This window comes from Chelonia mydas, chromosome 2 (genome assembly GCF_015237465.2).
Source record: "Chelonia mydas isolate rCheMyd1 chromosome 2, rCheMyd1.pri.v2, whole genome shotgun sequence".
NCBI lineage: Eukaryota > Metazoa > Chordata > Testudines > Cheloniidae > Chelonia > Chelonia mydas.
The window spans coordinates 184,363,468-184,389,262 of NC_057850.1; the positions used below are offsets into that span (position 1 = coordinate 184,363,468).

At 43.8% G+C, this 25,795-nt stretch overlaps 2 protein-coding genes across 11 annotated transcripts in view; one reads left to right on the forward strand and one right to left on the reverse strand.

Annotated features, from left to right (window-relative positions):
- Positions 1-25,795, forward strand: part of ACAD11 (acyl-CoA dehydrogenase family member 11) — a 61,262-nt gene that overhangs the window by 25,470 nt on the left and 9,997 nt on the right. The window lies entirely within an intron of this gene.
- ACKR4 (atypical chemokine receptor 4) lies at positions 959-7,525 on the reverse strand. 5 transcript variants are annotated; one of them, XM_037890306.2, is made up of 4 exons: positions 7,311-7,525; positions 6,951-7,023; positions 5,252-5,340; positions 959-4,567 (listed from the first exon to the last, which is right to left on the reverse strand). In XM_037890306.2, the coding sequence occupies exon 4, from the start codon at positions 4,557-4,559 to the stop codon at positions 3,495-3,497; it is 1,065 nt and encodes a 354-aa protein (XP_037746234.1). In that variant the 5' UTR covers positions 4,560-4,567; positions 5,252-5,340; positions 6,951-7,023; positions 7,311-7,525; the 3' UTR covers positions 959-3,494. The 5 variants fall into 5 exon arrangements, with proteins under 5 accessions (XP_037746234.1, XP_037746233.1, XP_037746235.1 ...); XM_037890305.2 differs by lacking the exon at positions 6,951-7,023; XM_037890307.2 differs by lacking the exon at positions 5,252-5,340.

Below are 25,795 nucleotides of genomic sequence, written 5' to 3' on the forward strand. Positions count from 1 at the left end.
GCACTTTGCAGGGCAGGGCCACAAATATGGTGTAGTGATATCTATACTGACACTAACTGGAATGGAGCTTGAGTGTTACCAATGTGTGGGGGGGTTGGGGGGATGGAGCTACATAGTGAGATGCATCCACAGAGTTTGCAAATAGCTCTAATAATTTACTAATACAGTTTGACCTGCAATATCTAGAATCACCAGTGGATGGAGGGCTCTCTCTTGGCCTAATACTTCAGGGACTGAAGTGGAAAGGAAGCTTGTCATATTTGTCACCTTCCAAAATGGGAGTATCACTGGTTGATAGCTGCTGTTATCGCAACATAAAAAAGAAGATTGTCTCTTGTCTTTAATCTTACACAGGTTTCTTACAGTCCATAAGCTTAAACCTACAAAGCATGCCTGATGATTTCTTGTATACCTATTAAGAAAAGGAGTACTTGTGGCACCTTAGAGACTAACCAATTTATTTGAGCGTAAGCTTTCGTGAGCTACAGCTCACTTCATCGGATGCAACCTGTATACCTATTGTTAGTCTGAACACACAACTCACACTTCTCAAAATAGAGTGACAGGGTGAGGTAGTAGCTTTTATTGGACCAGCTTCTCTTGGTGAGAGAGACAGACAAGGTTTCACAGAGCTCTTCTACAGGTCAAAATAGTGCATTTGGGGCCTATCCAAAGCCCATTGTAATCAATCCAAAGACTTTCATTAACTTTAGTGGGCTTTGAATGACGCCCTATGTTGGAGCCCATTGATGACTTGAAGTGTTTGTTTTGTTTTTGGAACACCTTTTGAAATGCAAGTTGCTTGAAACAGCTTAATTTTTCAACAGATTGCAAATACAAAAAGTGTGGCAGAGATTTTTACTTCTCCATATATTATAAATCTAATATAAAATATTAGATTTACTAATAAAAAGCAAGGATATAATTAAAACCAGAAGTGAATACATCCGAGCCACTATTTTACAATATCACCTTTATTTTTATGTATGTATGTCGTAATTACCACAGCATCTACTTCATGTGGAAATGCCAGGCCCCTTGTGTGGAGGTTGCCTTAGAGCACTTTCTTCTGTATAGACTTAAATTCTTGTTAATATATTGATTACACTGCTTTTAACATACACCGGGCTAGATCCGCTGTAAATCGTGAAGGTATGCCAGTATGCGCCAGTTGAGTGAAGCCCACAATACATGCATATTACAGATGAAGAATGTTAGATATATCAATGCATGTTAGTTTCACTAGAGTGAGGCTTTATGAGTATAAATAAAGGTTGTTTTATTTATATATTTTTAAAAAACTCTCAAAATTAGCTACTGGGCACAACACCAACTCCTCCGTTTTAGCATCTCCCCAGTAAAACTGACTGGGAGAATTGCCTTGCAGCAGCGCAGGTAATGGTTTAGTGTCTCTACACTGGAGGCCACAAAGCCGGCCTTTCATCTTTCGCCAACGTATATATCTACCTTCCTGCTCTCGTGAGCCCAATCTTTTCCCTGCTCTAGCTTCCTCATTTGTTTTTGTTTTTTTTTTTTCCCCTTCTTCCTAGGGCAGGGAGCTTACATTATAGCCAAATGACCAGCTACCTTGCCCTGTGCTCACAGGATTTGCTGACTGATTAGCCACCTTCCTTAATTCAGGGGGTCTGTATTCATTACCTTATTTTCTGCATCAAATACATATGAATGTCTTCAGACTGTTGTAACGTGGGGTGCGTAGCCAATTAGATCCACCTTTGTTAACAAAATCGTCCTCTCAGTGAAACTCATGTAAACAGACTACAGAGAGTAGAAGGAAACTGAGTATTCTTTAAACATTTACATGTAACAACTAAATGGACAATTTAAAAAATTGTCTACCTTCTAGCTATCACAGGCCAGTACTTTTAATTTCACTAATTCCTTCCTTAAGGACCATGACTGTATCCTCTCATGAACTATTGAGTATAAATATGCTCTTTCTTCAGCCAGTTATTTATACTCTGTGAGCTAAAGCTAGAGAAATTGGTGCCTGAAGTGCACATGCAAAATATCCATAAATGCATGCAATACATTTACAAATCAAAACTAATTTTCTATAACACAGTATAGGGCTACATGTTCAAAATTAGGTCATAAGTGTCGCTGATTGTTGCATCAGTTCCCAAAGCATTTTATAGAGGTCACAGGAAATGTGAATTGCCTTGCAGAAAATGACCAAAATGAGGCTGAGTAATCTCATACGAATATGGATTTAAAACCAAAGATTTGGCATGTGCCTATAATAGGAAAAAGGACTCATTGCAATCTAGTGCAGGCAGAATATAATTAAAAGGCATTCTGTGTTACAGAAAAGGAACTTTTAAACATGCCACACACATTTGGAATCATAAAACACAGGACCATAGCTTGCTATTTACTGCTGCTTCTGTGAAATACTAGAGATAAACTATTTCCTCATCTCAAGCCTCAAAGGCCATTTGTGAAGTGACAGCTGAGGAAAAACAGAGTTGCAATTTCAGACAAACATTTTAAATCCGTAGGAAGACCTGAAACAGTTTTGAGAAGCAACTCTGCAGGGTTACATTTTAAAGGACTGAAGATTATTAACTGGGGCACAAAATTCAGTGCCATTGTGTGTGTGTGGTTTTTTTTCCCCCCTTTTTACATGTTAAGTGTATATTTGTTGCGATTAGCATACCGGTATGTAGTCCATTCACTCCTCATCTAATTAATGGCCTAGCGCTGTGACCCTTTAAATGGGGGCGGGGGGGGAGGGGCGCAAACTTTTTGGCCCGAGGGCCACATCAGGATTGCGAAACTGTATGGAGGGCCGGGTAGGGAAGGCTGTACCTTCCCAAACAGCCCGACCCCCACCCCCTATCCGCCCCTGCTCCTTATCCCCTGACCGCCCCCTCCCAAGATCCCACCCCCATCCAACCCCCCTTCTCTCTGTCCCCTGACTGTCCCGACCCCCATCCCATAACTGCCCCCCCTAAAACCTCCACCCCATCCACCCATCTCCTGTCCCCCTGACTGTCCCCCAGGACCACCTGCCCCTTATCCAACACCCCTGCCCCCTTACTATGCCGCTCAGAGTGGCAGGACTGGCAGCCAAACCACCCAGCCGGAGCCAGCCGCGCTGGCGGCGTGGCTGCAGGGGAGGGGGCACAGCAGGGGAGAGGCCGGGGGCTAGCCTCCCCAGCCAGGAGCTCAAGGGCCAGGCCGGATGGTCCTGCGGGCCGGATGTGGCCTGCAGGTTGTAGTTTGCCCACCTCTGCTTTAAATTCCACTTTTTTCAAGCATTGTTTCCATTACCTTTACTATATGGTTTTTGGTCTTATTCTATTTTGAACTGCTTTGCAACATCTTGGCTGGTTCATGTGTCAGAACATCACTTCAGATTTGACTTGCAGAGTAACATGGATGTTAAGTTTCATCAAAGAGGAAATAGCTCTCAGATGTATTATAATTGTTCCCTTCTGTTACACTGGGTAGAGAGGGTGCTACAGCTGCTATATTGTAAAGCTACTTGTTTGTTCTGTGTGGCCGTCAAAATTCATAGAAATCTCTTCAGTTGGTATATTGCGACTTCTCCTCCAATGTCCAAAATTTTTTGCTATTTTCATAATGTGCATTTTAAGAGAGTTTCCCATAAGGACGTACAAGATTGGATTCAGGCAGCTGTGAAACAAGGCTATACTCTTAGTTATTTGGAGGGCAACATCGATGGTTTTACTCATGTCACAGTCTGTAATCAGCAAGTAGATGACGTCTATGGCTCGCCAGAACTTGACTACATTGTAAGGCAGCTGAGTGACAATGAAAACAGCCACTACTGTCAGCAGAACTTTGAGGGGCCTAGATTTTTGAACATTTGGAGACCTCAAGAGTGCTCTGGCAATAGCTGAGTAGCAGGTCAGCATGACGAGGAAGGGTAACACAAACACTAGCATAACTTCCAGGATTTGAATGGTTGCTTTAAGGAGTGTTCCCAAATCCACTGGAAATACAGGAAAGCATCCATACCGGTCACTGTTTTTCTTGACTGTGTTAAAAATCAGTTCAGGAATGCTCAACAAAATGGCAACCAACCAGACACCGATACAGGTTACGCTGCATTGCTTTCCACTTCTTTGGCGACTTTGGGTTTTGGAAATGGCATTATATCTATCCACACTGATGCAAGCCAGAAACTGCATGCTAGAGCTGAAGTTCATGGTGTATAAAGCAGAAGTGACCTTGCACATGATGTTTCCAAGCACCCATCCAAGGACTGCATTTGCAGCCCAGAAAGGGAGGGTGAATAGCAGTAACAGATCAGCAATTGCCAAGTTGATGATATAAACATCTGTCTTAGTCTTTGGTTTCTTGCAGTAGGCATAGATTGCCACCACTAAAGAATTTCCTGCAATTCCCACAATGAAAGCCAGTGAATAAAACACAGGTAGGAACAACTTAGTGAAATTTCTCACCTCCTCTTTTTCACAAAGCATTTCATACTGAGTATAGTCAAAGGTGAAGTTTGATTCACTGTTGTCCTCATAATAGTCCATTGTGGTATTTTCACCCTGCTCCATGGCAAAAGCTACAAGACAAAAAACAAATCCAAGTTGATTGCATGTTTAAAGATTGTCAGTGGGGCCTAGAACACGTTAGGGTTTGTATAAAGATCTAAACTAAATACAAGTAAAAACTAATACTATGAATACATTTGAAAATAGTAAGATACTACCCCAAACAAGCAACAGAGCTACAGCTCCTAGGGGCAGGGAACCGTGTCTTCCTATCTGTTTATAGAGCACCTAGCACATCTGAGCAAAACAATCCTGGCTGGAGAGTTAGGGTGCTATCACAATACATACGCTGAGAAGGAGAGCTACCTGTTTGAAACTGAGGCAGATCTTGCTAAGGGGTGCCTGCAGTTGTATATTTCAGCAGGGGTGTGAGTGTGTGTGTGAGACTTGCCAGGTGCAAGTCAGCTGCTTATGGGAGGTGGCTGCTTAAAAACAGTAGAGCAGAATTGGCCCCAATTCTGGCCATATTGAGTTCATTGGTGCTCTGCATGAGTGCAGGGTCCACCTACACGGATCTATTTGTAGGACTGATAGTCTGGGTATGTCTCCACAGCAAAAGCTAGCCTACCTAAGTTTGCTTGAATCCAGCGAATGCACATAACAATAACAGTGAGGACAGTGCAATGCAGGCTTCAGAACAGGCTCGCAAACAAAGTACGTATGCAGGGCTGCACTGTCTTTACTACTATCGTTACCTGTGCCAGATGTATTCAAGCTTGCTTGAGTAGGCTAGTCGTTGCACAGCTTTTGCTGTGGAGACGTACCCTCTGAGGCAGTCTCAGTCCTGAGGAAAGAAAGGAAGCCACCTGTTAGTTTTCCCAGTAAACTATGCACAGACAGTTTTGTATCTAGTGAGAATTTTTAAAGGTCAGCAAAATTGTTCAAAACCAAAAACTTCGGTAAATTTCTGACAGCATAACTCTTGGATTTACTTAATGATTAAGTACAAGTACATGCTATAAATAGTCTCATCATGAGACTTTCTTATTGCCCTTTAATCCTGAAGTTTAGGAGATACCATCTCCAGTTTGCATCTTGTAGACAAATCACTTATTACATTTTCCCTGTATCCCATTCCCAGTTCCTATACCTATATAGAATTACTCACTTGTTGAAATTCCATCTAACGTAAATAGAGACTGCAAGATCCTGTAATGGCCCATTATCTGGAAATAAACTGGACTAATGCTAGCCAAGAGCAGAAATTTGCTAAATAGAGAAAACATATTTTCTCTGGTACAATGTTTCAGAATATTACAGTGCTAAACTTATTGAAAACAGATGCTAAACTGATATCTGGCGCTGCCAGTGGGGTTTTTGAAACTTGAAAAAACGCATAAAACTTTGGCTGTCCTTATAGAAAACATCTGCCAAATCCTTACTCAGAATATTTATCTGAAAATCTTTTAAAAATGTCTTTTCTGAAAATAAAAGTTAAATTGTTATTAATGTCATGTGCAAGGTCTGAGTGTGTGATTAATAAGTTGGAAACTTGAATTTTAAAAAAATTGATAAACGTTAACATTTTCATTTGATACTTGAATCCAAAAATTGTTTCCTTGCCTGGTCCTGAAACTGCTCTCAAATTAATAAATGCTGGTTATTTAATATTGATGTTTTGGTTAGTTGGTTTTGTTTTTAATCCTTAACCTCTGTGAAATGTTGGCTGAAAAAAATTCCAACAGATTTCCTATTCTGGATTTAAAATGAGAATTAGGTTTTTTTTGTGTGTCTGTCATCTGGTATTACTGTGTAGTTAAGTATACAGTATAGAAGATAGTGATTCTACTCATTTTTTATTTTGTTTGACAAAAGACAGATACTACTATATATATTCTACCACTGGTAGTTTCTATCAATCAGATGTTTGAACAACACTAATATTTTTGCAATTACATAGCGCGTTCATTGGAAGAATTCAAAGGTAGGAATTAGTATTTCCATTTTACCAAAAAGGAAATGGAGGTCCGGGAGATTAAGGTACTTGCCCAAGATTAGACAGCAAATTTGAAATATTATCTAGGTTTCCTGACTCCCTGCTCTAAACATTAGAGCTCATCTGGAAATAATTAATCGAAGAGGATTATTAGCAGATTTTCTTGAGGGCTAATAAAAAGGGAATTTAAACAGTTCCAGGAAAGCTGACTGACATTTTTGTTAATGCATCATAAAGCAGGGAGGCTTGTAGGGGAGCATGTTCAGATAGCTGATATAGTTTTGGCTGAGCTGAATTCTGTGTTAAATAATTGCTTGATGCTGCACGGTGGCTGTTTGTCCCTAAAACGAATATTTCTTATTCTTGAGCAACATTCCTATTCATAGACATGCATTGTTTCTAGTATGAATACTAATATACTAATTTGCACATCTTATAAAAATGATTACAGAAGTTACCTTTTTGGTATGAATTCAGTATTACTCTGCATGTGTGGGTAGGCAGCGCTCTGTACGGGTTTTGTGCTCACCACTATGATTAAATATACATAGTGAGAAATGTACAGATTTTTCCTTCCTCCCTCCCCCCGGATTTGACATTACTGTACCACATGGGCACAAATCTGTCCCTAATTAATAACACGACTTTCAGAATTGGAGTTGATTACTTGGCTCAGTGAAATCCTTATACTCTGTAAAAGAAACTTCAATAACATCCACCAAGAGGAAAATCTCCAGTCCTTCTAGCTACAGATAGGCTCAGTATTACACTTCGTGTACAGCTAAGTAAATACTAAAATTTAAATAAAGAGAACTGACCTGTTTTTTTGTCGGCAAGCTGGTAGCAGAAGCTGAAGTTTGGAAGTTCCACAGTGGAATGTTCAGTTCTGGTGTGACTCACCCTGATCTTTTTCGTCCTCTTTCCTGCACCACACCCTTAAAGTGAACCCAACTGTACTTTCATTTTAATTTTCCTGTAAAAAATCCTGCTTTCCTGGAAGCCAGTTGTCACTTGTGAGCTTGAGTAACAAGTTTGCTACTTATGTGCGTGTTTAAGCCAGAACAGCAGAGTTCTCTGGAGAATCAGCTAGTGGCATTCAACTCTTGTTTAGGTATGATTCTCTAAAAGGGATAGGTAAACATTTTGAATCTTTACTACAATACACTAGAATAAAAATTATATTTTTGAAGCATCCCCTCTGTGATATATTGTGTACAAAATTAATAACAAACTTAACAATAACTCACTCTCTTAAAATGTGAAAAATAAAAACGGGTTCATTACAAGGGGAACCTTTTGGTGAGGTTAACCATGGTAGTGCTGCACCTTATTTGGCTGTCTACAATATTTCACATACAAATGTGAATGTTTCCAGTGGGTCCCCACTTCTACAATTTATTAAGGGATAGTAGGGGATGTTTTATTGGTTCTTTCAGTTTGGCCGTGTGCAAGATCAAATCAACCCAGAAGGCTGGTGTGTAAATAGTGGAAAAGCCAGTGATATGTTTATCTGCCAGGACTGAGGATCAGATCTAATGCCCAAAGAAAGAACTCTCAGGCCCTGATGGGCAATGGATGAGGCCCTGAATGAGGCTGGAGCATTATTATTATTATATTATTTCTCCAGGGTCTGAGATGACCTGGGCACTTGCCAGAAACATAAGCTGATAATGTCCTTGCCCAGAAATGTTTATAATCTAATTTAATCATGACCCCACAAGTAATGTGTCACTTAACAATAGTGAGAGAGAGGCAGATTTATTTAGTTAGGAGGTCATGTGCAGTGTTTTGATCATCAACATTATGGCAGAGTGTCTATTCTCAAGAAGTTACAAAACAGGAGGGTCTTGCCCAGATTAGCTCATCTGGCCAACCTCATGACAGTGATGCTGCTCTTCTGTGTGTATACAACATCAGCAGCCTCCCACACACTTGGACAGATTTTATTCTGCCCTGTCGTTTTGTATCCTGTAGCAGTTCAATATTTTACAGTAAATGGCATACAGGATGCCAGACAGAGAAAGCAGTAAGCAGGCCAGGGCTTTGCTTTTTGGTACAATGGATAATTAGTAGCACTTGCCATGTTCTGCCTGTGCTGATATCTGTGTAATGTGTATAGGTTCCATTTTGCAAAATGGAAGGCTAGAGCCAGGTGTAGCAAACATTGTTTCAAGTCCTTTTTACCTGATTTGTACTGCATAGAAAGAAAAATAGGAGGGGAGTGGAATTTCCAACTTTCAGAGAGAGTCCTGCTATAACAACACATTGCTTGTCTATAGTGCCTTTCATCTGAGACATCAAAGCACTTGACTCACATGGTCTAAGAAGGAGGAGATTTTGTTAAAGGCACTTAGGTGCCTAACTCTGGTTGACTTTCAGCACAACCACTTCAGACAAAGAATGCCGTTGTTTATGGGCCTGATCCAAATCCCCCTTGAAATCACTCGGAGTGTCTCAGATCAGAGCCTAAGAGTCCACAATACCACTAGACTGGGGATGTTTAGTCTACGGAAGAGAAGAATGAGGGGGGATTTGATAGCTGCTTTCAACTACCTGAAAGGTGGTTCCAAAGAGGATGGATCTAGACTATTCTCAGTGGTAGTGGATGACAGGACAAGGAGTAATGGTCTCAAGTTGCAGTGGGGGAGATTTAGGTTGGATATTAGGAAAAACTTTTTCACTAGAAGGGTGGTGAAACACTGGAATGCATTACCTAGGGAGGTGGTGGAATCTCCTTCCTTAGAAGTTTTTAAGGTCAGGCTTGACAAAGCCCTGGCTGGGATGATTTAATTGGGGATCGGTCCTGCTTTGAGCAGGGGATTGGACTAGATGACCTCCTGAGGTCCCTTCCAACCCTGATATTCTATGATTCTAGACAACCAGATTAGAACTGGGAAAGAAAACTGCCATGTCCATTTGAAACTGCAAGGAGAAGATAGCAATGAGAGTTGACATTTAGCTAAAATGGTATTGTTAGCAATGTTACTGGCCAATAGGCAGACTCTGGACAAATCTTAATTTGACAAACTATGCGTCTGACTTCGCAAAAGGTGGAAGCTGGAGTTCCATCATGCTTAAACTCTTCAGACTCGGCTTTGGAAGACCGTGGGGTAGGGCCCCTTTCCCAGACGGGTGGGAAAGTATAATACCATGGTAGCATAGTCTAATACAACCTTTAGGGTATGTCCACACTACGAAATTAGGTCGAATTTATAGAAGTCGGTTTTGTAGAAAGCGGTTTTATACAGTTGATTGTGTGTGTCCCCACACAAGTGCTCTAAGTGCATGTAGTCGGCGGAGTGTGTCCACAGTACCGAGGCAACCGTCGACTTCCGGAGCGTTGCACTGTGGGTGGCTATCCCACAGTTCCCGCAGTCTCTGCCGCCCATCTGAATTCTGGGTAGAAATCCCAGTGCCTGATGGGGCTAAAACATTGTCGCGGGTGGTTCTGGGTACATATCGTCAAGCCCCCATTCCCTCCCTCCCTCCGTGAAAGCAGGGGCAGACAATCGTTTTGCGCCTTTTTTCTTGAGTTACCTGTGCAGACGCCATACCACGGCAAGCATGGAGCCCGCTCAGCAAACAGTCACCGTATGTCTCCTGGGTGCTGGCAGACGTGGTACTGCATTGCTACACAGCAGCAGTTAATTGCCTTTTGGCAGCAGACAGTGCAGTATGACTGGTAGCCGTCATCGACATAGTCCTGGGTGCTCTTTTAATCGGGCGCCTGGGCAAACATGGGAGTGACTCAGCCAGGTCATTTCCCTTTTAAGTTTTGTCTCGTGGCGATTCAGTCCTACCGGCAGTGCACTGTCTTTTAGCCTCCAGCCAGCAGAAGATGATGGCTAGTCATCATACTGCACCGGCTTCTGCCGAGCACCCAGGAGATGACGGCTAGCGGTCGTACTGCAGTCTGCTGCCAGCAAGATCTATAAAGATAGATGAAGTGGCTCAAAACAAGAATTAGACCAGGTTTGTTTTGTATTCATTTTCTCCTCCTTCCCTCTGTGAAATCAACGGCCTGCCAGACCCAGTTTTGAGTTCTATCCTTGAGGGGGCTATTCAGTTTCTCACAAAGCCACCCCCTTTATTGATTTTTAATTCCCTGTAAGCCAACCCTGTAAGCCATGTCGTCAGTTGCCCCTCCCTCCATCAGGGCAATGGCAGACAATCGTTCCGCGCCTTTTTTCTGTGCTGACGCCATACCACGGCAAGCATGGAGCCCGCTCAGATCACTTTGGCAATTACGAGCACATTAAACACCACGCGCATTATCCAGCAGTATATGCAGCACCGGAACCTGGCAAAGCAATACCAGGCGAGTAGGCGACATCAGCGCGGTAACGTGAGTGATGAGGACATGGACACAGACTTCTCTCAAAGCAGGGGCCCTGGCAATGTGGGCATCATGGTGCTAATGGGCCAGGTTCATGCGGTGGAACGCCGATTCTGGGCTCGGGAAACAAGCACATACTGGTGGGACCGCATAGTGTTGCAGGTCTGGGACGATTCCCAGTGGTTGCGAAACTTTTGCATGCGTAAGGGCACTTTTATGGAACTTTGTGACTTGCTTTCCCCTGCCCTGAGGCGCAAGAATACCAATGTGAGAGCAACCCTCACAGTTGAGAAGCGAGTGGCAATAGCCCTGTGGAAGCTTGCAACGCCAGACAGCTACCGGTCAGTCGGGAATTAATTTGGAGTGGGCAAATCTACTGTGGGGGCTGCTGTGATCCAAGTAGCCAACACAATCAAAGATCTGCTGATATCAAGGGTAGTGACCCTGGGAAATGTGCAGGTCATAGTGGATGGCTTTGCTGCAATGGGATTCCCTAACTGTGGGGGGGCCATAGACGGAACCCATATCTCTATCTTGGCACCGGAGCACCAAGCCGGTGAGTACATAAACCGCAAGGGGTACTTTTCAGTAGTGCTGCAAGCACTGGTGGATCACAAGGGACGTTTCACCAACATCAACGTGGGATGGCCGGGAAAGGTACATGACGCTCGCATCTTCAGGAGCTCTGGTCTGTTTCAAAAGCTGCAAGAAGGGACTTTATTCCCAGACAAGAAAATAACCGTTGGGGACGTTGAAATGCCTATATGTATCCTTGGGGACCCAGCCTACCCCTTAATGCCATGGCTCATGAAGCCATACACAGGCAGCCTGGACAATAGTCAGGAGCTGTTCAACCACAGGCTGAGCAAGTGCAGAATGGTGGTAGAATGTGCATTTGGATGTTTAAAAGCGCGCTCGCGCAGTTTACTGACTCGATTAGACCTCAGTGAAACCAATATTCCCACTGTTATTACTGCTTGCTGTGCGCTCCATAATATCTGTGAGAGTAAGGGGGAGACGTTTATGGTGGGGTGGGAGTTTGAGGCAAGTCGCCTGGCTGCTGGTTTCGCACAGCCAGACACCAGGGCGGTTAGAAGAGCACAGGAGGGCGCGGTGCGCATCAGAGAAGCTTTGAAAACCAGTTTCATGACTGGATAGGCTACGGTGTGAAAGTTCTGTTTGTTTCTCCATGATGAAACCCACCTCCCCTTGGTTCACTCTACTTCCCTGTAAGCTAACCACCCTCCCCTCCTCCCTTCGATCACCACTGTCAGAGGCAATAAAGTCATTGTTGCTTCACATTCATGCATTCTTTATTCATTCATCACACAAACAGGGGGATAACTACCAAGGTAGCCTGGGAGGGGTGGTGGAGGAGAGAAGCACCAGGAGGGGTGGTGGAGGAGGGAAGGACAAGGCCACACAGCACTTTAAAAGTTTAAAACTTATTGAATGCCAGCCTTCTGTTTGGGCAATCCTCTGGGGTGGAGTGGCCGGAGGCCCCCCCACCATGTTCTTGGGCGTCTGGGTGAGGAGGCTATGGAATTTGGGGAGAAGGTTGGTTGGTTACACAGGGGCTGTAGCAGCGGTCTGTGCTCCTGCTGCCTTTCCTGCAGCTCAACCATACGCTGGAGCATATTGGTTTGATCCTCCAGCAGCCTCAGCATTGAATCCTGCCTCCTCTCACCATGCTGCCGCCACATTTGAGCTTCAGCCCTCTCTTCAGCCTGCCACCTCTCCTCCCGGTCATATTGTGCTTTCCTGCACTCTGACATTGTCTGCCTCTACGCAGTCGTCTGTGCTATGTCAGCGTGGGAGAACACCATGAGCTCAGAGAACATTTCATCACGAGTGCAGTTTTTTTCGCCTTCTTATCTTCACTAGCCTCTGGGAAGGAGAAGATCCTGTGATCATTGAAACACATGCAGCTGGTGGAGAAAAAAAGAGGCAGTGGTATTTAAAAAGACACATTTTCTAGAACAATGGCTACACTCTTTCACGGTAAACCTTGCTGTTAACATTACATACACAGCACATGTGCTTTCGTTCCAAGGTCGCATTTTGCCTCCCCCACCACGTGGCTAGCCCCTCCCCCCACATCCCCAGCTAACAGCAGGGAACATTTTTGTTCAGCCACAGGCAAACAGCCCAGCAGGAACGGGCACCTCTGCATGTCCCCTTAAGAAAAGCACCCTATTTCAACCAGGTGACCATGAATGATATCACTCTCCTGAGAATAACACAGAGATAAAGAACGGATGTTGTTTGAATGCCAGCAAACATACACTGCAATGCTTTGTTCTACAATGATTCCCGAGTACGTGCTACTGGCCTGGAGTGGTAAAGTGTCCTACCATGGTGGGTGGAATAAGGCTGCCCTTCCCAGAAACCTTTTGCAAAGGCTTTGGGAGTACATCCAGGAGAGCCGCAAATGCCAGGGCAAATTAATCATTAAACATGCTTGCTTTTAAACCATGTATAGTATTTTAAAAGGTACGCTCACCAGAGGTCCCTTCTCTGCCTGGCGGGTCCGGGAGGCAGCCTTGGGTGGGTCCGGGGGGGACTGCCTCCAGGTCCAGGGTGAGAAACAGTTCCTGGCTGTCAGGAAAACCGGTTTCTCCGCTTGCTTGCTGTGAGCTATGTACAACTTCATCATCATCATCATCTTCCTCGTCCCCAAAGCCTGCTTCCGTGTTGCCTCCGTCTCCATTGAAGGAGTCAAACAACACGTCTGGGGTTGTGGTGGCTGAACCCCCTAAAATGGCATGCAGCTCATCATAGAAGCGGCATGTTTGGGGCTCTGACCCCGAGCGGCCGTTTGCCTCTCTGGTTTTCTGGTAGGCTTGCCTCAGCTCCTTAAGTTTCACGCGGCATTGCTTCGGGTCCCTGTTATGGCCTCTGTCCTTCATGCCCTGGGAGATTTTGACAAATGTTTTGGCATTTCAAAAACTGGAACGGAGTTCTGATAGCACGGATTCCTCTCCCCATACAGCGATCAGATCCCGTACCTCCCATTCGGTCCATGCTGGAGCTCTTTTGCAATTCTGGGACTCCATCGTGGTCATCTCTGCTGATGAGCTCTGGCCAGCGTGGCAAGCTGCAGGTGACCATGCAAACAGGAAATTGAAATTCAAAAGTTCGCGGGCCTTTTCCTGTCTACCTGGCCAGTGCATCTAAGTTGAGAGTACTGTCCAGAGCAGTCACAATAGAGCACTCTGGGATAGCTCCCGGAGGCCAATACCGTCTAATTGCATCCACAGTACCCCAAATTCGACCCGGCAAGGCCGATTTAAGCGCTAATCCACTTGTCAGAGGTGGATTAAGGAAATCGATTTTAAGAGCCCTTTAAGTCGGGGGAAAAAAAGGGCTTCATCGTGTGGATGGGTGCAGGTTTACATCAATTTAACGCTGCTAAATTCGACCTAAACTCCTAGTGTAGACCAGGGCTTAGGGTTTAAAAAGCAGTAGGGCACTTTAAAATAAATAAGGGTGGGGGGCTTTTAAGGAGTGGAGTAAACTTTTTAAAATGATACTGAACTTTGTTTAGCGTACTGAGTGTGACCGGATGTTTTTGACTAAGCATAATTTATTCATGTTTCAAGATACATAAGCAGTGCCCACGCAGAGCGCTTGTTGCCTTTGCTAAAAAGCTGAACGTGCAGCTGCATCAAAAATAAAGCCAGCAGCCACTCCTTGCCTCCAAAACATAACCAACCACAATAAATCAAGCCCAACCAGCACTACATCCCCCATATATGCTAGCCCTTCTTATGCTCCATGCTTCCTAAAAACCTGGGGAAATAGTTCAGCCTTGCAGCACAACCTAAAGATTAACAAATTTGGGCTATTTTGAAGCAGGAGGCGAGAGGAGCAGGTTCCAGCATTCAGGACCCCTCAGTGAGAACAGCTTGCTTTCTTACTCTGACAAGCTGCAGCTCAGATGCCTCTGCTGACTCTGCATGGCAGGGTGGCACAGGGAAGGAGGTACTCTCTCAAACATGCAAATCAAAAGGCAGGATAAATCAAAACCAACATCTAAAGTCCACCTGAAAATCAGTAGACAGCCAGGGCAGTTCCAGAGCACTGATGGCATCTGTGTGGGGCAGCAAACTGTTTAATAAGGGAGCTGCCACATTCTGCACCAATTTCAGTTTCGGGGTTGAATTCAGACATGCCAAACCCGTGAAAAAAAATGCAGAAAGTGGGCTTGTTTTTGGCTTATGAGTTGCTTGTTGACTAGTTTTAGGCTTTTAGCTTGTTTTGCTTGTTGTAGCTTGTTGCTTCTTTTTTTTTTTTTTTTTTTTGATTGGCTCCCGGCAAGCAGGGGCAACGGGGGGAGAGAGTTAGGGGTGCACAGCAGGCCCACCACAGTCCCAGACTGCAAACCAGGGGGAATCTACTCACACAGAGTGTTGGGGTTCCTAAGGATTGGCTTGTTTTGGCCTTGTTTTGAAATGGGATTAGCTTGATTTTTGGCTTATTGTGAAAGTCAGGGTGCTTATTTACTGCGTGAAAGTTGGCAACTGTGGTTGAATTATAGCTGATCCAAGTTTGTGTGTGTGTGTTTCCTAACACTGGATTAGTGCACCACTTTTTTGTTTGTTTTCTTTGATAGCCCCAGAGAGGAGGTGGTGTTTTTCTGTTAATTTTATCCCTCTTGATTTACTTGACCTTTAGAAAGATCAGAAATGCCTATTCTCTCCTGGTTTTGCTGGGGAGCTACTGGGACATGTTTAGTCTGAGCTCTATCACCTTAACTGGAAAGGGGAACTGAAGCTTTACAAATGCTGGCTTTTTGTAAAATGGTGATTTAGTTGTTGAATTTAAACAGGTGGACAGAGTTTTAAAGAGGCAGACTAAAAATCCCTCCCCTCCCAATTGCTCAGCTTTCATTCTCTTGTGATGTTCCCTCTTCACGGGGTGGGGGGGAGGAGGGGAAAACAAGCAGGTTGTTTTTTTGTTTTTCTTTAAACAAACATACATTCTGGCCGCCTTTTATATATCATGAAGAAGCAAAAGTAGGCACAAGCCCAATGTGTTTTGTGCCTTTGCAGACCTCCCACAAAAGGTAGGACCAGATCCAGTATATTGCAATAATCTACTCTTGAGATGACATAGGCACAGATCACAGTAGAAAGGCCCATAACTGAAGGAAACTATCACAAAATCATTGCCGGATCAGGGGGAAGGGGTGGAAACTTTCTTGAAACTAACAGCACTTCGGGCTCCGACACCACCCACAGATTGTGAGCTCTAGCTACATATAATTGGCAACCACCCCCAGGAACACCAACAGAATAATTCTCACTGTGGCTTCTGATTGCTTCTCCCTCTGGCCGCCCCCCCCCACCCCCCCCCCCGCAATACAACCTATTCAGCGTTACTTTGTACTTATCTGGATTGAACTTTGAGCGGTTAGCTCTCATCCATGCTCCAATCTCCCCCAAACACTGAATCAGGCATTCATCAGCAGTGGCTGGGTGGGATGAGATAAAAATATAGAGTTGGGTGTCAACAGCTTATCGAAAGCACCGCAGCCCATGCTTCCTCACTAACCGTCTTACTGGCTGGCCCTGGCTACATATTGAACAAGAGGGGACACAGGATGGAACCCAGTGGAACTCCACATGACAGCACTTTTAGGAGGAAGAGCTATCGCCCAACACCACCCTCTCAGCCGGTCACCCAAGAGCAGCTCTGCCCACTCTCTAGCTACTGAATCATAGAATAACAGAGTTGGAAGGGACCTCTGGAGGCCATCTAGTCCAACCCCCTGCCCAGAGCAGGACCAATCCCAACTAAATAATCCCAGCCAAGGCTTTGTCAAGCCTGACCTTAAAAACTTCTAAGGAAGGGGATTCCACCACCTCCCTAGGTAACGCATTCCAGTGTTTCACCACCCTCCCAGTGAAAACGTTTTTCCTAATATCCAACCTAAATCTCCCCCACTGCAACTTGAGACCATTACTCCTTGTCCTGTCATCTGCTGTCACTGAGAACAGTCTAGATCCATCCTCTTTGGATCCACCTTTCAGGTAGTTAAAAGCAGCTATCAAATCCCCTCTCATTCTTCTCTTCCGTAGACTAAACAATCCCAGTTCCCTCAGCCTCTCCTCATAAGTCATGTGTTCCAGACCCCTAATCATTTTTGTTACCCTCTGCTGGACTCTTTCCAATTTTCCCACATCCTTCTTGTAGTGTGGGGCCCAAAACTGGACATAGTACTCCAGATGAGGCCTCACCAGTGTCGAATAGAGGGGAACGATCACATCCTTCGATCTGCTGGCAATGCCCCTACTTATACACCCCAAAATGCCATTGGCCTTCTTAGCAACAAGGGCACACTGTTGACTCATATCCAGCTTCTCGTCCACTGTCACCCCTAGGTCCTTCTCTGCAGAACTGCTGCCTAGCCATTCGGTCCCTAGTCTGTAGCGGTGCATTGGATTCTTCTGTCCTAAGTGCAGGACTCTGCACTTGTCCTTGTTGAACCTCATCAGATTTCTTTTGGCCCAATCCTCCAATTTGTCTAGGTCCCTCTGTATCCTATCCCTACCCTCCAGTGTATCTACCACTCCTCCCAGTTTAGTGTTATCCGCAAACTTGCTGAGGGTGCAATCCACACCATCCTCCAGATCATTAATGAAGATATTGAACAAAACCGGCCCCAGCACCGACCCTTGGGGCACTCCGCTAGATACCGGCTGCCAACTAGACATGGAGCCATTGATTGCTACTCATTGAGCCTGACAATCTAGCCAACTTTCTACCCACCTTGTAGTGCACCCATCCAGCCCATACTTCTTTAACTTGCTGACAAGAATACTGTGGGAGACCGTGTCAAAAGGTTTGCTAAAGTCAAGAATAACACGTCCACTGCTTTCCCTTCATCCACAGAACCAGTTATCTCATCATAGAAGGCAATTAGATTAGTCAGGCATGACTTTCCCTTGGTGAATCCATGCTGACTGTTCCTGATCACTTTCCTCTCGTCTAAGTGCTTCAGAATTGATTCCTTGAGGACATGCTCCGTGATTTTTCTGGGGACTGAGGTGAGGCTGACCAGCCTGTAGTTCCCAGGATCCTCCTCCTTCCCTTTTTTAAAGATTGGCACTACATTAGCCTTTTTCCAGCCTTTTACTGCCAACAGGACTGTCAATAACACCTTTTCATCAATGGCCTTGAAGGTAGCCAATAGATCAATAAATATCAGCACGGACACACAATCTTTGTTAGCAGGAGAAGGTAATGTAGGAAGTCCACAGTGCAGTCTGTGGCATATTTGGGTCTGTACCCAGAGCAACAAGGGTCAAGGATATTCTGGGCATCTAAGTACTCAGACTTGGTTTGCCCTAACCTTCTCTATAATCTGAACCCAGAAGGAAAGAGTAGATGCTGGACAATACGTAACCAGATTGTAAGTATGAAGCTTTGGCTTCTTGAGCAAGGGTCTCACAGCTACTTCCTTAAGAGAAGCTGGTACGTACGCTCTCTTAAGGGAAGAATTGATACTCTTCATCAGCAATGGACTCATTTTATGTCTGTTTTAAGTGCAATTGAGTAAAAGTAGATAATTCTGAACATGCATTTCTTTAGTTTGGAACCACACACAGGGAATTTAGGATCACAGAAAATATAGTGTTGACCATGATCAGCTAACACGTTTTTAAATACCTTCATCTCTGTTCTACGTAAGGTGCCCCATAGTGTTTAAAAACATGTTCGTAAACTAGTGACTAACCAGACTTCATTGTCCAAGTCTAGACAGAGTTATAGTCTAGATGTTCTGGCCAACTTCCGAAGAAATAAAAATGACAGCTAATTAAAATTTGGCTAATATACATATTGAAGTGTACTTGCAGTCAGCCTTCTAAGTCTGCTGTTCCCATTTGTTGAACATTGGGTTTCCTGCACTCTTACTATTAATTCCTGCCAAAAGGGCAGTCCCCGCTTCTTTGAGTTCTGTTTTTACTTAATAAAATATAATAAATACCAAATTGGTTTGTAAACCAGATTGAATTCTGGACTTTCAGACGCACAGGAGTCTTCTTTAATCTCGCCCTGGAACAGAGATCTCTCTCCGATTCCTTACAGTTCTTTTCTAGGATAGAAAAAAAAACCCTATGGTTATCAGACCTTCAGACTTTTGAGGGTGGGGAAAAAATGGGAAGCCACTTTTCCCTCTTTCCATGAGGAATGGGAAACTCTGCTTATGTGACTCAGACGTAAGGACAGCAGAGACCATCATGATCCTCTCGTCTGGCTTCCTGTGCACTGCAGGCCATGGAACCTCACCCACTCACTCCTATAATAAACACACAATATCTGGCTAAGTAACTGAAGTCCTCAAATCATAACTTACAGACCTCAGAAGTTACAGAAAAGCCACGATTTACTCTCGTTCAAGCCAGCAAGTGACCCATGCCCCATGCTGCAGAGGAAGCATGAAAGGTGAGGGGAAGGTGAAAAAGGCCCAGGGTGACCTGGACAGAAGTTCCTTCCTGACCCCAAATACGGCGATCCGTTAGACCCTGAGCCTGTCAGCAAGACTCATCATTGAGACGTGATAAAGAATTCACTGTAGTAACTCAGAGCCCTCCCCATCTAGTGTCCCATCACCGGCTACTAGAGATATTTTCTACTAGCTGTTGCAGATGGGCCACATGTCACTGTAGGCAATCCCTTCATACTGTCCCCTCCATAAACTTACCAAGATCAATCTTGAAGCCAATTAGGTTTTTTGCCCCCACTGCTCCCCTTGGAAGGCTGTTCCAGAACTTCACTCCTCTGATGGTTAGAAGTGTTTGTCTAATTTCATGCCCAAATTTGTTGATGGCCAGTTTATAGCCATTTGTTCTTGTGCCACCATTGGCTCTTAACTTGAATGACTCCTCTCCTTTCTCATAGACATCCTGTGATTGACCAGTACACCCAGGTCTTTCTCCTACTCTGTTGCTTCCACCTGATATGTCCCTAGCTTATAGCAAAAATTCTTGTTGTTAGTCCCTAAGTGGATGACCTTGCACATTGCACTATTGAATTTCATCCCATTTCTATTACTCTAGGTTTCGAGGTCATCCAGATCTTCTTGTATGATGATCCAGTCCTCCTCTATATTGGCAATATCTCCCAACTTTTGGTCATCCTCAAATTTTATTAGCACCCTTCCACTTCTTGTACCAAGCTCATTAATGGAAATGTTAAATAAGATTAGTCCCAAGACTGGTCCTTGAGGAGCTGCATTAGTAACCTCCCTCTAGCCTGACAGTTCACCTTTCAGTATGACCTGTTATAGTTTCCTCTTTAACCAGTTCCTTACCCACCTTTCAATTCTCATATTAATCCCCATCTTCTCCAGTGTAACTAATAATTTCCCATGTGGAACTGTATCAAATGCCTTACTGAAATCCAGAGAGATTAGATCTATTGCATTTTCTCTGCCTAGAAAACCAGTTATTTTCTCAAAGAAGGAGAACAGGTTGGTCTGCCACCATCTACTTTTTGTAAAACCATGTTGTATTTTATCCCAAATACCATTTACCTCTGTGTCCTTAACTACTTTCTCTTTCAAAATATGTTCCAAGACCCTGCACACAATTGAGGTCAAATGAACCTGTAGTTTCCCGGATCTTTGTTTCCCTTTCTGAAAAATACGTCCTATATTAGTAATTCTCCAGTCCTAGGATATGACCGCCGAGTTTACGGATTCATTAAAAATCCTTGCTGATGGACTTGCAATTTCATGTGCCAGTTCCTTTAATAATTTTGGATAGCGAATATCTGTGCCCCCCTGATTTGGTCCCATTAAGATGTTTGAGTTTGATTTCCACTTCGGATGGTAATTTCTGCTTCCCTTTCTGCATTTCCATTAACCACCTTGCCACTACCCCTAAGCTCCTCAGTACCCTTATTTAAAACTGAGGCAAAGTATTTGTTTAGGTGCTGGGCCATGCCTAGATATTCTTTACCCCATCCTCAGTGTTTAACAGTCCCACTTCTTCTTTTCTTTACATTTATATGGCTAAAGAACCTTTTACTACTGGTTTTAATTTCCTATGCAAGGTCTAACTCTCCTTGGCTTTTGGCAGTTCTCACTTTATCCTTGTGCTTTCTGACCTCCAAGAGGTAACTTTCCATGCTGATCCATCCCTTCTATTCCTTGTAAGCTTTCTGCTTTCTCTTCATAACCTGTCTGAGATGCTTGTTCACCCAGTTTGGTCTGCAACCCTTCCCTATGAATTTTTTCCTCTTGCTTGGGATGCAGGCTCCATATAGTTTCTGCAACTTTGACTTAAAGTAATTCCAAGCCTCCTCCACATTCAGATTCTTGAGTTCTTCAGTCTAGTCCACTTTCCCAGCTACTTCTCTTAATTTTTTAAAGTTTGCCCTTTTGAAATCAAGGACCCTAGTTGCAGACCTATTTTTGTCTATCCTTCCATTTAGTTTAAACTGAATTAGCTCATGTTCATTCAAGCCAAGGCTGCCCTCTACAACCAGTTCTTCTATGAGGTCCTCTGTACTTACCAATACTAAATCTAAAATGGCATTGTATTTTGTTGGTTCAGTGACCATTTGGTGAAGAAATCTGTCAGCTATAACATCTAAGAATATAGTAGCACTTGTCCTGCAATCTGTATCTGGGAAATTAAAGTCTCCCATAATTACACAATTCCTGGTAATACTGATTTCTTTAAAAATATTAAATAGGTCTCTATCCATGTTCAGATCAGATCCTCGGGGGTCTGTAGCATACTCCAAGCACTATCCTCATAGAACCTCTTTCTTCTCCAAAGTGATTTTGACCCTAACAGATTGTTTTATCTGTTCTATCACTTTTAATTTCTTTACAGTCTATCATGTCATTAATATACAATGCTGCTACTCCACCTTTATCTTTATTTGTCTTTCTTTAGCAGCACATACCCTTCAATACCTGTACTCCAGTCATGATAATTATTCCACCATATTTCTGTTATTGCTATCATATCTGTTTTCACTTCCTGCACTGATAATTCTAGTTTCTCCATTTTGTTATCCAGACTTCTTATATATCGTTGTTGTTGTTGTTTGGCTTTGCCCAGATTCCTCTCCCTATTAGGTACCGTTATTCTACTGCCAGTGTAGCCTACTTGACTTTGAGTGCCAATACCAGTGACTTTCCTCTTGATGTCCTCTATTGTTCCATTCTCCATTGCTGTATTCTGTCTTACTTGATTTTCCTTGTGATCAGCATTAGAATCAGGCATGGAGATTACATGAGCATCTCCCAACTGTCTACCCCGAATTCCTAGTTGAAAGCTATTTTAATCAGTTTTGTCAACCTCCATCCCAGCAGTCTATTTCCCTCTCTATTCAGGAGGAGTCCATCCCATGAGAACAGTCCTCTATTCATGAATTCCACCAGTGGTCAAACATCCCAAAGCCCTTCTTATAGCTCCATTGCCTGAGCCATCTGTTGATCATCATAATCTTGTCTCACCTTCACTCTCCTCCTCTAAGGACAGAGAGAATACCGCTAAAGATCACCTGAGTCTCCATTTCTTTAAATATCTTCCCCAGCCAGGCATAGTCTCCCTTGATGCGTTCCAGTGAGAATCCAGCAGTATCATTTGTTCCCACATGAAAGACACAGGGGGTTCTTTCCTGCTCCCATTAGGATCGTTTTTAGCCTCAGGTTCACATCCCATATCTTAGCTCCTGGCAAACAGCGTACCCATCTGTTTGCTGGATCAGCTCTGGTGACAGGCCTGTCTGTTCCTCTTAGTAGGGAGTCCCCAATCACATAGACCTGCCTCTTCCCAGTGTTCGTGCAGTTTTCTGGCCTTCCTCCTTTTCGTCTTTCTGGTTGCAAGTCCTCTATATTTTGTTCTCACTTGCAATCTTGTGAGAGTCATCCTCTATCCTCCTGGGGCTCCGATCTCTGGCTATCTCCATTGACTCTTTCCCTCTGCTTCTCTTCTTCTTTGCCCTCCCACCTTCTGTTACTACCTGCCATGCCCTTTCATTTTCCAAGTCAGCAAACCCGTTCCTCAGCTCATCATCTGTTCAAATCCCCTTCAAAACTCAACAATAATTTCTACCTGCATCTCCCAACCTTGGATCTTCTCTTCCATCAGATCCATCAGGCAGCACTTCATACAAACAAAGCACCTATCAGGTACCTGCTCCAGGATAATGTACATCCCACAGCTCCCACATCCAATCAGCTTCCTTGTCTCTTCCATTCCTTGGGTCACTACCACCGCTACCTATGTAGCGGTCATAGCCTTCCCGCCTAAAGTCCTGTCAACGAGAACAAAAGCACACAAATACGCAAACGCACACAAGCACGCACACAAGCATTCTCCCTTTACAATCTCTCACCTCAGACTCCTCCATTTTCAGCGCTGTTTGCTGACTCCTATGTGCTGCGCCCAAGATTGAGATATTTCCTTTTCTCCATGCCATTGTTTGTGCTATTGATTTATAAGATCTGACCAGACGTCTTGGCTCAGTGCTGAACTATGCACTAACTTAAAAATGAAAAGTTTTTCTAATTGTTGGACTATATGATTATTCAGTCATGGAAACCTTTTTCTTAGGTGTAGTTTTGTTTGTTTGTTTGTTTTTGTTTTTAAATAAAATGTGACAGTGATGCTGTTTTAAAATGGTTTTCAGTTGTTTAAATAATAATTTCAGAAGGTCACATTGTCCTGAGACAAGTTTTATGGTGAAAGCTGCATTACTCAAAGGTTAGGAAAATAACACCATTACTGATGGATTACAAACTCCCATCCCTTTCTCCAGTACATTGTAATGTACAAACTTGATCTGTTTTACGGCTAAGTGGAACATCTGGGTTTCACTTTGGGAACACTTTGCTGTATAATCTAGACTAATCCAGAATTTTGTGAATTGTTCCAGCCTTTTTTGAAAGAGACCCTTTTTTTTTTCTTTCCCCCGCCTCCCCCCCCCCCGCCCCCCGAGATTTTTCTACCAATGTGATATTTCAGTTTGCAAACTTGACATCTCCATCTTACGTTTCACAAAGTGCTGCTAATTCCGCTCTTAAAGAAAAGTTTAATGTTGTGTTAGGAAAGAGGGAAATAAAACAGCCAGAACTCTTGCCCTCCAAGCAAAAATAGACTTTAGCAGAAGAAAGTAAATCTCTCTCCCACACTTGTCACTCTTAGGACATGCAACTATAGACTGCTCCTGTGTCAAGGTGGCTGTGCTCTTGTGCTGGTAGCTCTCTTCAAAGCCAAGCTGGCTGTGCTCCCCAGGCAGTAGTTATCTTCAAAGCTCCTATAGCAGCTTGACTCTGGTCATCGTAGCTCCATTTCTAGCTACTTCCCTGTACAGTAGAGACCCCCCCAAGAGCTACTGGGAAAGCATTTCCACGTTTTCAAAGCTGCTATTCAAACGAGAATGGTTTAAATGTCAGTTGATATCAAATGGGCACCGTTTGTACCGAATTAGTGAAAAATGGCATGGTGTATGGAAAAGATGTTCCATTCGTGTGAGGTACTACCCTGAAGTATGACTTGAAAAGTGTCGACATGGGGTTACTGTGTTTCACTGATCTCCGTATAACCACTTCACTTTACACCATAAACAGGATGGATTAGATGGATTAGCTCTTGGGGGGGTCTCTACTGTACAGGGAAGTAGCTAGAAATGGAGCTACGATGACCAGAGTCAAGCTGCTATAGGAGCTTTGAAGATAACTACTGCCTGGGGAGCACAGCCAGCTTGGCTTTGAAGAGAGCTACCAGCACAAGAGCACAGCCACCTTGACACAGGAGCAGTCTATAGTTGCATGTCCTAAGAGTGACAAGTGTGGGAGAGAGATTTACTTTCTTCTGCTAAAGTCTGTTTTTGCTTGGAGGGCAAGAGTTCTGGCTGTTTTATTTCCCTCTTTCCTAACACAACATTAAACTTTTCTTTAAGAGCGGAATTAAGAGCAAACTCGAGGCTATGTCTACGCTACCACGGGTCGATTTAGTGGGTCTAGTGAAGACCTACTAAATTGATGGCAGATGTTAGGGGGCTTATTCCTTCACCCACTCACTTCCCTGGTCCTTCTCGCATGAACAGAGAGCAACAATACCCGAAGTCCAAAGGTGCAAACAATTCGATGTTTATTGGGGTGAACTTCCAGCAGGCATGATTCCAGTTTCCTTCCTTAGTATCCTCCTTCCCAGCTCTGACACCACAGAGCCTTACACCTGTGTCCCTGTTCCCATTCCTGCCCTTAGCCAAACATGATTCCAATTTCCTTACTCCCATTCCCTGTTCCCATTTCCCCCTTTAGCAAAACATGATTCCAATTTCTCCACCCCCATTCCCTGTTCCCATCTCTCCCACGCCCACCCCCTCCCACCAAGGCCCCCTCCTCTACTTCCTGATTGACTGCAGACTATATAGTAAAACTTGAGTTCTGCTTAGCTATACCTTAACCAATCATTTTCCTGAAATTTAACTAACCAATCCTAACATATTGTAACATGATTATGTAACCAATTATATCCCACCACCTTAATTAGTTTACACCCAGCAAAATTAATTATACAGCAGACAGGAACAATCACAGAACCAGACAGAGATTATACAGACAAACAATAACAAAGTGGGAACTATAATGACAAAACAATACAGAAGTGAGGATTTCACATCCCAGTATTGATAAGTGAGTTCGTGCCAGACAGGATGCTGTTTCCTTTTACATTTTCTAGGCACTTCCCTTTCTCTGGAGGTGATAGGCATTATCAGGACAGGATTGTATTCCTAACAGCCCAATAGCACCTTCTTTCAATGTGACTAGTTTGGAATGTGAGGATGTGACCTGTCGCTTCCTAGCTTATGGCTGCCTCTGCTGCTTAGCCAAAGGCCTTAGCTTAAGCACAGGGCCTCAGACTGTCACAGTAAGAAAAGGCCCTTACACCGGCAGACAGTGATTTTGATTCTCTTTTGTACCTCTATAACTAG

Coding starts and splice junctions, on each gene's coding strand:
- ACKR4 (XM_043540812.1), bottom strand. CDS start 4,559: ATGGAGCAGGGTGAAAATACCACAATGGACTATTATGAGGACAACAGT.